General features: G+C 40.8%; 1 protein-coding gene across 12 annotated transcripts in view; it reads right to left on the bottom strand.

Moving 5' to 3' along the window:
* ELAVL4 (ELAV like RNA binding protein 4) overlaps positions 1–13,389 on the bottom strand; it is a 154,357-nt gene that overhangs the window by 30,829 nt on the left and 110,139 nt on the right. For all 12 annotated transcript variants that reach the window (XM_077277307.1, XM_077277297.1, XM_077277300.1 and 9 more), the window contains 2 exons: positions 11,449–11,552; positions 5,274–5,427 (listed from right to left, as the gene is read on the bottom strand). In XM_077277307.1, the coding sequence (XP_077133422.1) occupies positions 5,274–5,427; positions 11,449–11,552 (258 nt within the window). The remainder of the gene's footprint in view (positions 1–5,273; positions 5,428–11,448; positions 11,553–13,389) is intronic.

Here is a 13,389-nt window from a genome sequence, read left to right as displayed (position 1 = left end):
ACCTATTGTGAATGGTGGATCCTGTGTTATCTACTGTGTATAGAGGAGTCATCAGTCATTGTACAGGAGGAGGAGGTGAGCTGTGACATCTCCTATTGTGAGTGGTGGATCCTGTGTTATCTACTGTATATAGAGGTGTAATCATTCATTGTACAGGAGGAGGAGGTGAGCTGTGACATCACCTATTGTGAATGGTGAATCCTGTGTTATCTACTGCATATAGAGGTGTTATCAGTCATTGTACAGGAGGAGGAGGGGAGTTGTGACATCACCTATTGTGAATGGTGGATCCTGTTTTATCTACTGTGTATAAAGGAGTCATTGTACAGGAGGAGGAGGTGAGCTGTGACATCTCCTATTGTGAGTGGTGGATCCTGTGTTATCTACTGTATATAGAGGTGTAATCATTCATTGTACAGGAGGAGGAGGTGAGCTGTGACATCTCCTATTGTAAATGGTGGATCCTGTGTTATCTACTGTATATAGAGGTGTTATCAGTCATTGTACAGGAGGAGGAGGTGAGCTGTGACATCTCCTATTGTGAATGGTGGATCCTGTGTTATCTACTGTGTATAGAGGAGTCATCAGTCATTGTACAGGAGGAGGAGGTGAGCTGTGACATCTCCTATTGTGAGTGGTGGATCCTCTGTTATCTACTGTATATAGAGGTGTAATCATTCATTGTACAGGAGGAGGAGGTGAGCTGTGACATCACCTATTGTGAATGGTGGATCCTGTGTTATCTAGTGTATATAGAGGAGTCATCAGTCATTGTACAGGAGGAGGAGGTGAGCTGTGACATCTCCTATTGTGAGTGGTGGATCCTGTGTTATCTACTGTATATAGAGGTGTAATCATTCATTGTACAGTAGGAGGAGGTGAGCTGTGACATCACCTATTGTGAATGGTGAATCCTGTGTTCTCTACTGTATATAGAGGTGTTATCAGTCATTGTACAGGAGGAGAAGGAGGTGAGCTGTGACACCACCTATTTTGAATGGTGGTTGGTGGATCCTGCGTTATCTACTGTATATAGAGGTGTAATCAGTCATTGTACAGGAGGAGGAGGAGAGCTGTGACATCACCTATTGTGAATGGTGGATCCTGTGTTATCTACTGTATATAAAGGTGTTATCAGTCATTGTACAGGAGGAGGAGGGGAGCTGTGACATCACCTATTGTGAATGGTGGATCCTGTGTTATCTACTGTGTATAGAGGAGTCATCAGTCATTGTACAGGAGGAGGAGGTGAGCTGCGAAATCACCTATTGTGAATGGTGGATCCTGTGTTATCTACTGTATATAGAGGTGTAATCATTCATTGTACAGGAGGAGGAGGTGAGCTGTGACATCACCTATTGTGAATGGTGGATCCTGTGTTATCTACTGTATATAGAGGTGTTATCAGTCATTGTACAGGAGGAGGAGGTGAGCTGCGACATCACCTATTCTGAATGGTGGATCCTGCATTATCTACTGTATATAGAGGTGTAATCAGTCATTGTACAGGAGGAGGATGAGGAGAGCTGTGACATCACCTATTGTGAATGGTGGATCCTGTGTTATCTACTGTGTATAGAGGAGTCATCAGTCATTGTACAGGAGGAGGAGGTGAGCTGTGACATCTCCTATTGTGAGTGATGGATCATGTGTTATCTACTGTATATAGAGGTGTAATCATTCATTGTACAGGAGGAGGAGGTGAGCTGTGACATCACCTATTGTGAATGGTGAATCCTGTGTTATCTACTGCATATAGAGGTGTTATCAGTCATTGTACAGGAGGAGGGGAGTTGTGACATCACCTATTGTGAATGGTGGATCCTGTTTTATCTACTGTGTATAAAGGAGTCATTGTACAGGAGGAGGAGGTGAGCTGTGACATCTCCTATTGTGAGTGGTGGATCCTGTGTTATCTACTGTATATAGAGGTGTAATCATTCATTGTACAGGAGGAGGAGGTGAGCTGTGACATCACCTATTGTGAATGGTGGATCCTGTGTTATCTACTGTATATAGAGGTGTTATCAGTCATTGTACAGGAGGAGGAGGTGAGCTGTGACATCTCCTATTGTGAATGGTGGATCCTGTGTTATCTACTGTGTATAGAGGAGTCATCAGTCATTGTACAGGAGGAGGAGGTGAGCTGTGACATCTCCTATTGTGAGTGGTGGATCCTCTGTTATCTACTGTATATAGAGGTGTAATCATTCATTGTACAGGAGGAGGAGGTGAGCTGTGACATCACCTATTGTGAATGGTGGATCCTGTGTTATCTAGTGTATATAGAGGAGTCATCAGTCATTGTACAGGAGGAGGAGGTGAGCTGTGACATCTCCTATTGTGAGTGGTGGATCCTGTGTTATCTACTGTATATAGAGGTGTAATCATTCATTGTACAGTAGGAGGAGGTGAGCTGTGACATCACCTATTGTGAATGGTGAATCCTGTGTTCTCTACTGTATATAGAGGTGTTATCAGTCATTGTACAGGAGGACGTGGTGAGCTGTGACATCACCTATTGTGAATGGTGGATCCTGTGTTATCTACTGTGTATAGAGGAGTCATCAGTCATTGTACAGGAGGAGGAGGTGAGCTGCGACATCACCTATTGTGAATGGTGGATCCTGTGTTATCTACTGTATATATAGAGGTGTAATCATTCATTGCACAGGAGGAGGAGGTGAGCTGTGACATCACCTATTGTGAATGGTGGATCCTGGGTTATCTACTGTATATAGAGGTGTTATCAGTCATTGTACAGGAGGAGGAGGTGAGCTGTGACATCACCTATTGTGAATGGTGGATCCTGTGTTATCTTCTGTATATAGAGGTGTTATCAGTCATTGTACAGGAGGAGGAGGTGAGCTGTGACATCACCTATTGTGAATGGTGGATCCTGTGTTATCTTCTGTATATAGAGGTGTTATCAGTCATTGTACAGGAGGAGGAGGTGAGCTCTGACATCACCTATTGTGAATGGTGGATCCTGTGTTATCTACTGTATATAGAGGTGTTATCAGTCATTGTACAGGAGGAGGAGGTGAGCTGTGACATCACCTATTGTGAATGGTGGATCCTGTGTTATCTACTGTATATAGAGGTGTAATCATTCATTGTACAGTAGGAGGAGGTGAGCTGTGACATCACCTATTGTGAATGGTGAATCCTGTGTTCTCTACTGTATATAGAGGTGTTATCAGTCATTGTACAGGAGGACGTGGTGAGCTGTGACATCACCTATTGTGAATGGTGGATCCTGTGTTATCTACTGTGTATAGAGGAGTCATCAGTCATTGTACAGGAGGAGGAGGTGAGCTGCGACATCACCTATTGTGAATGGTGGATCCTGTGTTATCTACTGTATATATAGAGGTGTAATCATTCATTGCACAGGAGGAGGAGGTGAGCTGTGACATCACCTATTGTGAATGGTGGATCCTGGGTTATCTACTGTATATAGAGGTGTTATCAGTCATTGTACAGGAGGAGGAGGTGAGCTGTGACATCACCTATTGTGAATGGTGGATCCTGTGTTATCTTCTGTATATAGAGGTGTTATCAGTCATTGTACAGGAGGAGGAGGTGAGCTGTGACATCACCTATTGTGAATGGTGGATCCTGTGTTATCTTCTGTATATAGAGGTGTTATCAGTCATTGTACAGGAGGAGGAGGTGAGCTCTGACATCACCTATTGTGAATGGTGGATCCTGTGTTATCTACTGTATATAGAGGTGTTATCAGTCATTGTACAGGAGGAGGAGGTGAGCTGTGACATCACCTATTGTGAATGGTGGATCCTGTGTTATCTACTGTATATAGAGGTGTTATCAGTCATTGTACAGGAGGAGGAGGTGAGCTGTGACATCACCTATTGTGAATGGTGGATCCTGTGTTATCTTGTGTATATAGAGGTGTTATCGGTCATTGTACAGGAGGAGGAGGTGAGCTGTGACATCACCTATTGTTAATAGTGAAACCTGTGTTATCTACTGTATATAGAGGTGTTATCGGTCATTGTAATGCTGCCTGACATGATAATAAGGGCACTGAAAGTCATCTGTAAAGAACAGGAAGATTCAAATACTGTATATGGCCTAGCAGCCAGTGCAATAAGAGCAAGATCTCTATTTTTCTTATTTGTGTTATACAGATTTTTAGATTTCTGCTATGCAGCTAATAATATAAAAAAATGGAAAAAACAATTAACAAAATTTTTAAAGAATACATTTAACAGAAAAACCTAATAAAAATAAATCATTTCTGTTGATATATTCCATTTCAGGATTATTTTGGTCTTCAGGATGCTGTAATCTTTTTTAAAAAAAGTTTTCCCTGTCTATAGAGATTTATATTTTTTTTATTATTCTGTTTTTGTTGTACAAGGTTTTTTTGGGGGGGATAATTTGTACTTTTTAAACCACATTTTGGAGGACATAAAATCTTTAATACATTTATTTTGGTTGTTGGGGGGTTAAAGCCATTCTGTAATTTTTAGATTAATTTTAAAGCATTCACAATGCAATAAAAACGACAAAGTTTACTTTTTTTTGTGCACCATAGACACTAAAGTAAGTATAAAGTATATCAGTTATATTTATAAACCAGAGATTTGTGCAATCAGGGTGCAGCTTGTGCACCATATGTCTGCTAAAAAAAGTCAAAATGGCTATTTCACCGAAACTGGTTATTGCCTTACTAAGGGAGATGGTGTGACGGAGCGTGTTTCATCACTTTGCCTAACCGCTGTGATGCTGTCGTTTTTATTGAAAGGCAAGGATTGGGGTTATTTTCAATCCAAAGTATTGAAGGAAGATCACACTATACATGTACAGCAGATTGCGCCAGCCCCTTAGGAACAGCAGCATATAATGGTTGACCGCTAGTTCTACATGCGTAAGCCCTTTAATCTGCTTGGTCCGTAATAGTGATGAGTGAACGTGGTGGGATAAGGTGCTATCTAAGCATGCTCGGGTGCTAACTGAGTGTCTTCAGCGTGCTCAAATAATATGTTCGGACCCTGTGGCTGCATGTCTCGTAGCTGCTCGACAGCCGCAACACATACAGGGATTGACTAGTAAACAGGCAGTCCCTGCATGTGTTGCAGCTATTAAACAGCCACGAAACAAGGAGCCGCGGGGACTCGAACATATTATTTGAGCACGCCGAAAGCACTTGGTTAGCATCGGAGCATGCTCAATTAACACCTCATCCGAGCACGTTCGCTCATCACTAATCCGTAACCAACAAAACCAATTCAAAAACCACTTACCTGTAACTTGATCCACTAAGATTCTTGAGGTGATGATGCGGCCATACTGTGAAAATAATTGTTCCAGTTCCTTCTGCGTCATGGTTTTTGGAAGGCCGCTGACGTACAAGTTAGCATCACGAATTGATGCAGAACTGGGCCGGGCATAGGAAACCTGACAAAAATGAGTAGTTTGTCATCAGATCACTGGTAAAGAATAGACAAATTATATGGTGTTAGGCACAAGATGGCTGGAGTAACATTCACTATAAAGGGGTATTCCAGTATCATCATATAAAACGTATTCACTGTATACTGATTTATCGGCTTCTAATATAATTTATGTATCAATCCGTTTTCAAAATTTCCGCTTATGTTCATTGAGTGTATGGCTTCTGTCCTGGTCCCACGATGATCACACTGGTGCACAACCAATGGAGTAACTTCAAGCTTGTGGGCTCCGATGCAAAAGCTCCAACAGGGCCCCCATCTATTGCAGATCCTTAACAGCAATGGTCTTTTTATATGGGCCAAAGGGACCATTGGGGCCTCCTAGACTCATGTCTCGGGTGCAATTGCAACCCCTATTGTAATTTGCACGTCCTTTGCACAGCCCATTCATAACTGTATTGTAACGAGCCTGGCACTTTTGTCATCGTCACATGACCCTGGGGGGGGCACATTATCAATTTTCCAATTATTTGCCGCAAGCAGAGATCTTAAAAACCTTGAGAAACGGATACAGAAAGTTGATGATTTATTTGTCCAAACTGAAAAGCCATAGACATTGAGTGGCAAGGTCGTACATATGGGTTACCACCGCTCCATTTTAAAGGACTCCCCTTCTAATGATTCCACTGGATCCGCAGCTATCATACATTTTTACTTATGCTGTGGATAAATAAATGTTTTTTTAATTTGTGGAATAATCCCTTTGTGGCAGCTACTTGGCATTGTGCATTAAATAGCTCCTGGTAGGAATGTAGCCTAAGGATATGCTTCCACAGTCTGTATCGGCAGCGCTTTGGACACAGCTCCGTCCAGCTTGGACACAGCTGCCGGCTTTCGTACGCTCGGTGATTTCGCATGTGTTCATTGATCCATGCGGAATCACCGCATCCTATACATAGGATGGTGATATTTATCTTGCGGAGACTGAGCGTCTCCGCAAAATAAATTGACATGCTGCAATCTAGAAAAACGCGCCACATGTCCGTTTACGCAGGGATGCTGGAGGCTTCCCTACACGCATAGTGGAGATGAGATTCCATAAAATCCCCTCCACTATGCTGTAACATCTGTCCGCTGCGGATTGGACCCTGCGGAAGTACGCAGCTTCCAATCCGCAGCCGATACTGAACGTGGAAACATACCCTTAGAGTTTATGAACATCACAGAGGGAGATTTGCTGACTCCACATTATGATCCAGCCTTGGATTTCGATCCTCTCTGTTAAAGGGATGTCCAAAGAAGGCAACCACAGCCCTGTAAAATTAAAGGGGTTGTCTTATCAGAGATAACCTCTTTCACAATGCATTCCTTGGGGCGACCAGCAGATTTCCCAGCTTTAGCACTCTGCATTTAAGTGAACAGTGGCCGTTCTTACCTTCTGGGTCCTTATTTAATTGCATATATTGCACATATGATATACCTGACCCCGATCCCTAGCAAACATTTGACTTTGGAAGCGGAAACTCTGGCTATTCAGGCATTTCTCCAAAATTACATGGTGAGCACTCAAATGAATGACCGTTCTTGTAATACAAGGTTGGCTTGAGTCATCCAGAATGGGAGACATTGTATTGAGCGGCTTTCTATTATGGCTCATACCTTGAGGATCACAAGGGATCTCCCTCTGTATGATTTCTATATGCCTTAAATAGAATATTGGCAGTTATAGTCTTCTGGAAAAAGCCCCTTTAAATTGGAACTAATGATCATAATTTAACTAAAGAATTGTCATTTGTGCCACTCCACAGAAACTATATTTGTATGGATAATTAGAAATAAAATAGCTCCAAGTTGCAGTCATTGGAAATTCACAAAAGTATTGACGCAGAGAAAAGAAAATAAAACAACAGGGATAGAAACTTCTTTCCATTAGTCTTGCTATCCAAGAGATCCCCCTTAAGACCCATCAAGTCCAACCATCCCCCAAAACACAAATGATCAGATTCAGTCTTTATCTGCTCCGTGGTATAAAAATAGCTGTTGACTCAACACAGAGAATGTGACTAATGTTACATTCAGCAGAACGGAGCGAGAAAGACAAACTTGCAGTTTTGTATGATTGGCTGAATGCGGGTTTTCTAGTTCAGCGCTCATAGTAACTGTAAATACCGCTTGTAACATTGGAAACATGTATCTCAAATGTCATTTGTAGGTCAAATATTGCTCTGTAATTTCAGCTTCCACTCTGCAGGAATTGCAGCAACACCGGAGAGCAAGAAAGCCAGCGAACAGAAAAAGAGGTCAAATTAAAAAAATAAAAAATAAAATCATATTTCTGTTTTGTCCCACAGATCAGTAGATCCTTTTTAGGTGTATTCTTCATAAGACATATAAGGTAGACACGTTATGTGTGTATTAATGTCCACACGCCCCTGATGTTCTGCATTTAAGGGTTAAAGCGAAAGTCCACCCTTCAACATCAATGACTTTGATAGATTTAAACATTGTCAACATTCATTTCCTAGCTCAATTTTTCTAATAAAAAGCTAAACCCTCTGCATGAAGATAGTCTGGGTTCGAACCCTTGAGCCTGTGCTTTGAGGTTGGCTTCTCTGCCTTAGCATCTGTTTTCCTTGCTTCAGTCTTTTTAAGGTAACAGGTATTTTCGTTTACTCATTTGTCTGCCCTTATCACCTTTCAGGTGCGGCTTTATATGCTTTCCCCCTGCTGGTATTCCCTGTTGGTGATGTTTCATTTGGATGTCCTGCCATACTGATCTAGTTTAAGCCAGTCAGTGAAAGACCAGCTAGGGTTTATCTCTCTGTTGTTCATGTTCTTTACCCTGCACCTATCTTCTGTTTCTTTTCAGTAATTAGGCAACTCTAGCCGTACGAACTTAATCCATTATTTTGTATTTTAGGATGTTTTACTCACTCTGGGATCTTTCTATTTCAGCACACTTTCTCTTCTGTAGGTAATTCACACTCTGCTCTGCCCTTCGGTTCTTTAGGAGGAATGTGAATCACTTGACGGCCTTTCAGGCAGCATAGGACCAAGTTCCCATCAACTAGTCTGTGGTTAGGGATATCTCAGCTCTTGCGGGATCCAGTAGGGACTGGGAGGTCAGGATCTCTAGTCTGTACAGGGACCGGCAGGGTCAGGTGCAGTTTTTTTAGTGTGTTATCTATATTATCGAATGAGTTGCTACACTATCATAACAGATAGCTTGAAATAATAAAATTTAGACAGCCTGCAGCCGCCACTAGGGGAGGTGTAGGAGCTCACTGCATACTGTTATACATCGACCCCAGGGATGGTGTGAGGCAGTCAGATTTTTATCCTTTAAAGGAGTCAGCCACTTTATTGCTAATGTATATTAATGATGATTATATGTTGCTAATACAGTATATATATATATATATATATATATATATTGCAGTTTTTCTCAACTCCCTTGCTCAGCCAAGATTTTGGTCCATTTGGACCTTTCTCCCATTCCCAGATGGCTGCTGATAGAGGGGTACATGACTAGATGTCATTCATCCTTCATCACTGTGCTGTGGTTTAGAAGCATAGCGCATTAGTATAGGGGATGCTTAAAGGGAACTGGTCACGTTTTTAGATATGGAAGTAGTGGTATAAGTTTTTGCACCTCTCCCCCCCCAAAAAAATGATACCTGTTCTATAGAGATCCTATGTTCCAGACTTGAAAAATATATTGTCAAAGTTATATACAGATCTGATATGAAGTGCACTCAGTGCGTGTGAATGCATTTGGAAAAAGTCGATCAAATGCATTACCACGCCTTCAGTGCACTTCCATCCTGATTTGCATATGACTTTGATGTTAGATTTCTCATTATTAGCACGTGAGATCTCTACAAAAAAAGGTATAATTTTTATTGGGGGACAAGCAGCTATACCACAATGCCACTAATTCTTTTTGTAAAATCATGCTAACAGGTTGCCTTAAATGACAAGTCAGATCCGATGTCCCTCTATCAGTAGACATCTCACGGATGGAAACTCCAGAATGTCGGCTGAGTATGGGAGCATGACTTCAAAGATACAGAAAATAGCAGGACTGCAAAGATGAATATATTATTACCCTGTAACCAACATTAAATGTTTTTTTTATCTTGCCGTTCAGGGGACTGCACCACTCTACACCTCCTAATGGACTTTGCCTCTGCAGCATTGGAGGACAAGAAGTGCAAGTAAGTTGACCGGATCCAGTGATTAGCCAAGATTCAGAGCAGCGCTTACAAGTTCTATAGCAAAAAGCTTGACAGCGTTGAACTCATTGTCCAGGACACCGGCAACTGCTGATACAGAACAGAAGTGTCCATTAATCTACGTAACGATCAGTAAACAATACAATTAAAAATCCCTCCGTTCTTGTCAACGGAGAAGACTTTTAATAAGAAGTTGATTGCAAAGTTGTTTCCGTTTACAAACACTTTGCAATTTCAGCAATTAAAGAACCCTTTACACACATTGGTATACATTAATAATAAAGTGGCTGACTCCCTTAACTCCATACTTTAAAAAAGTAAAGATAAAGTGAAGTCACTTTCCTAACCATATTGTTCTAGAAATCAGTGGGGTTCCAGAAGTTGCACCTCAAATAAGAAAATGGGTGGGGAGGATGGGGGATTTTAATGGGTACAATTTACCGATGCACTTACTTAACCCACCTTAAAATTGGAAAAAAGGGTAGGCTAAAAAAATTGATTGAAATCATACTTTTTTCTTACAGTAGGGGGCAGCACATTACAAATGTGTCCAGCCTTCCTATTACATAAATTCTTAAAGGGATCATGTGGTGAAAGTCTGCAGTCACTCTATGACTATGAGTTCTGCATGCTCTCAAGATTCTCTAGTGTCGCTGCCAAAACTGGGCAGTCAAGTGATCACAGGTATGCGATTTGCATATTTTGGGCTACATTTCGACTAGATGTGCTTGGCCTTGAGCAAGTCTAGATGGCATGTGACCGTGACATACCTGCTATCACATGACTGTTTGGTCTTGGCAGCGACACTGGAAAATCCTAACATTGTGCAGTGTGCGCCCTGTAAGGATTCATAAGACTTTAGAGTGACTGCAGACTTTCACCACAAAACCGGTCAACCCTTTTACGGCTCCAATTCAATTCCTCATGCTATAGATTGAATGCATTATCATTAGGGGGTAGCAAAACCATCAACAGGGTACAATTCCCATCACAGCCACTGGCTGACCATGTTTAGACACATTTAGCATAAACAACTCTTGACAGAGTAGCGCAAATTTTAGAACTGTTTATTTCGGAATATCAGTCCAAGAAGAACTGTAAGAAAGAATCAACTGTAGCATATAGTCGAGCACTGCTCTTTTCTGGTCTTTTAATGGGGGAAGACCTTTATCAACTTTTCACTATGACGTTTCCCAAAGGACAGATGGCTAGAAAATTCTTGTTTGCAAATTTTCTACAACCCTCGAGTAATGTGCCACACGAGAGGTCCATTTCCATATCCAGAAAACGTTGCTTTTTCACCACTTTTTTTCCCCAAAATATACCATAGAAATCTGCTCCAGCTATTGTGTTTTTTTTTTAATTTGACTTCTACACATTTTCTCCCTTTTTTATCCGTTTTAGTGAAGATTAGAAACACCATTTTTCAATGTTCTTTTAGTAGAGAAGTGCTGGGATTCTACACTTAAAAATTGTTGTTTTTTTTTTAGGATTTCCATTGAAGCTTTTAGGGTAAAAAATAATGCACAATTCAACAGTATTGTTACACGCACAGTAGGCAGGAGTTTTTAAGAAATCATATCCACTTTGCTTGAACTGTTAAACGCAGTGGATTTTCCGCACCAAAAATGCAACGGAAAAAATATACGTCTGAATGTGACACTTTGGGAGTCGTGTAGAAGATGTAATTGCACCCAAGTTGATGGAAAAGGATCAGGTAAAACAAGATTTCAGCAAAGCTGTCAGCACACCGTTATCTATTTTAATTACTGGCATAAAAATATCCTCACCTTGATGGTTTTGGTTTGTAGTCTGAGTCCATTTAAAGTGTTAATGGCTTTTTCTGCATCCTTTGGATCAATGTAATTAACAAATCCATATCCTAGGCTCTGCCCTAGATGAGAAAAGAAACAGCAAATTAGGGACCAATCATCTTATCAGTCGGAACATGATTTACATAGAAATGATCTTCGCCAAGGTCAACTAAGCTATGAAGGTCAAAGGACTTTTTTTTTTTGGTATGACAGAACAGAAGCTTGAAAGCTACATGCTGAATCTTTTTAGGAGGCAAATGTGAAATTATCTGAAAAGATAAAACATTTCAACCTGTCATGTAAAATTAGAGAGGACTAAGGTCTTTAATGTATTTAGTAGAAGAAGGTTTTCTGGTTTTAATGACATTTATTGGTTTGCGGCGGGAAAGCTGTCCCGAGGCACTATGATCGCATAGTCAAAGCAAAGAATTCTACCGAAAATACTAAATAAAGATGAACAATAAATTAGTAAATTTGTGTAGAATTTTAGAAAATTCACTGGAAAGGGTATATTCGAAGAACTTGTGATTTGATTCATGTGACATCGCTCCCCAAAAATGCCCACCATCATTTTACACAAAGCAAAAGATTGCATGAGCCAGAGAAGGCTCACGTGACTACAGATGCAGTTGCCAAAAGGACTTGCAGCTATTACATCACATGGCATAGCACAACCAATGAGGAGGGACTATCATACTCCATATAAAAGCCAAGGCAGGGAATGCAGCAGCTATTTTCTAATCAATCTGCATGAAGAAAGGACATCACAGCTACTAGCTCCACAATAGAAATAAAGAGAGAAACCGGGCTACAAATCCATTTATGCAGATCCACATGGATTTGCATGTAGGGATTTTTTGGGGACAGGCACCAAGCATCATTTTCCACCGGTTGGGGTAAAAGAGCTTTATCCTTGCTAAATCACATTGCACTTACTGGCGGTAAGCACATGCTACGCCTTAGTTAGGTCTCAGGGTGTTTGAATTGGTCTGCTGATTCACCCAATAATAAATGTTTTATATCTTTTCATCTGTCTTGCAAATTATATAATACGATCCTCTTTAAGGGCTCGATCAGACGATCGCAGTATCGGTTTGAGTGTGATCCGTCAAAACACTATGCTATTCAATGAGGCACTGCACATGTCCAATTTTTTCCATGGACTGAGTGCTATCCGAGTATAGTCTGATTTTCACGGACAAACTGAATGGAGAAGATGGAGAAACTTATTTTTTTTTAATTATCTATATCTGATTAAACTCTGATCAAACTCTGATCACAGTCTGATTAGCATAATAGAGAACATTCGGTCGGTCATCTGTACCTGCCCAAAGGATACTAAACTGGTAAAATGTAAGTGTCTAAGGTTCTCTATATATGTTGTATATTCATGGCTGGGTCACAAACAGATCAATCTGAAAGAAGGTGCAGAGGTATCAAATATTCTGTTTTCTGCAGATTTTTACTTGCTGGACATTGAAAAATACCCCAATTTTTTACTTGGTCTGCAGAAAGGAATTTTAAAGCCTATGGAAGAATAACAACCCAGTCACTACCCACTCATAAGAATAAGAGGTCTATAATTTATCCGTATTAAAACGAGTATTCACTGCCCAGTTCCCTTCACATTCAGAATCATCAGTTCCCACTACAGCCTACAGGTTTCAACACCCTCCTCCGTAGCAACTAATGGCTGGCAACTTGTCTTTTCCTGTGCATACTCTTACATAGTATGTGATTAAAAATGAAGTACTTAAGGTTACTGCCATCATATAAATGGCTGATTAATATAATTGTGCAAATGAGAACAGTTATCCATATCCAATAAGTTCTCATTGCAGATGTCATAGTTTCGTGCAGTACCAGTCAGCACCCCTAGTTTTTCAAGAAAAAGGTCACGGCTTTATAATAGAAAGA

Source organism: Ranitomeya variabilis, chromosome 8 (genome assembly GCF_051348905.1).
Source record: "Ranitomeya variabilis isolate aRanVar5 chromosome 8, aRanVar5.hap1, whole genome shotgun sequence".
Classification (NCBI taxonomy): Eukaryota; Metazoa; Chordata; class Amphibia; order Anura; family Dendrobatidae; genus Ranitomeya; species Ranitomeya variabilis.
The sequence above is the reverse complement of the archived record's forward strand: the minus strand, read 5'-3'. Positions and strand labels throughout refer to the sequence as shown.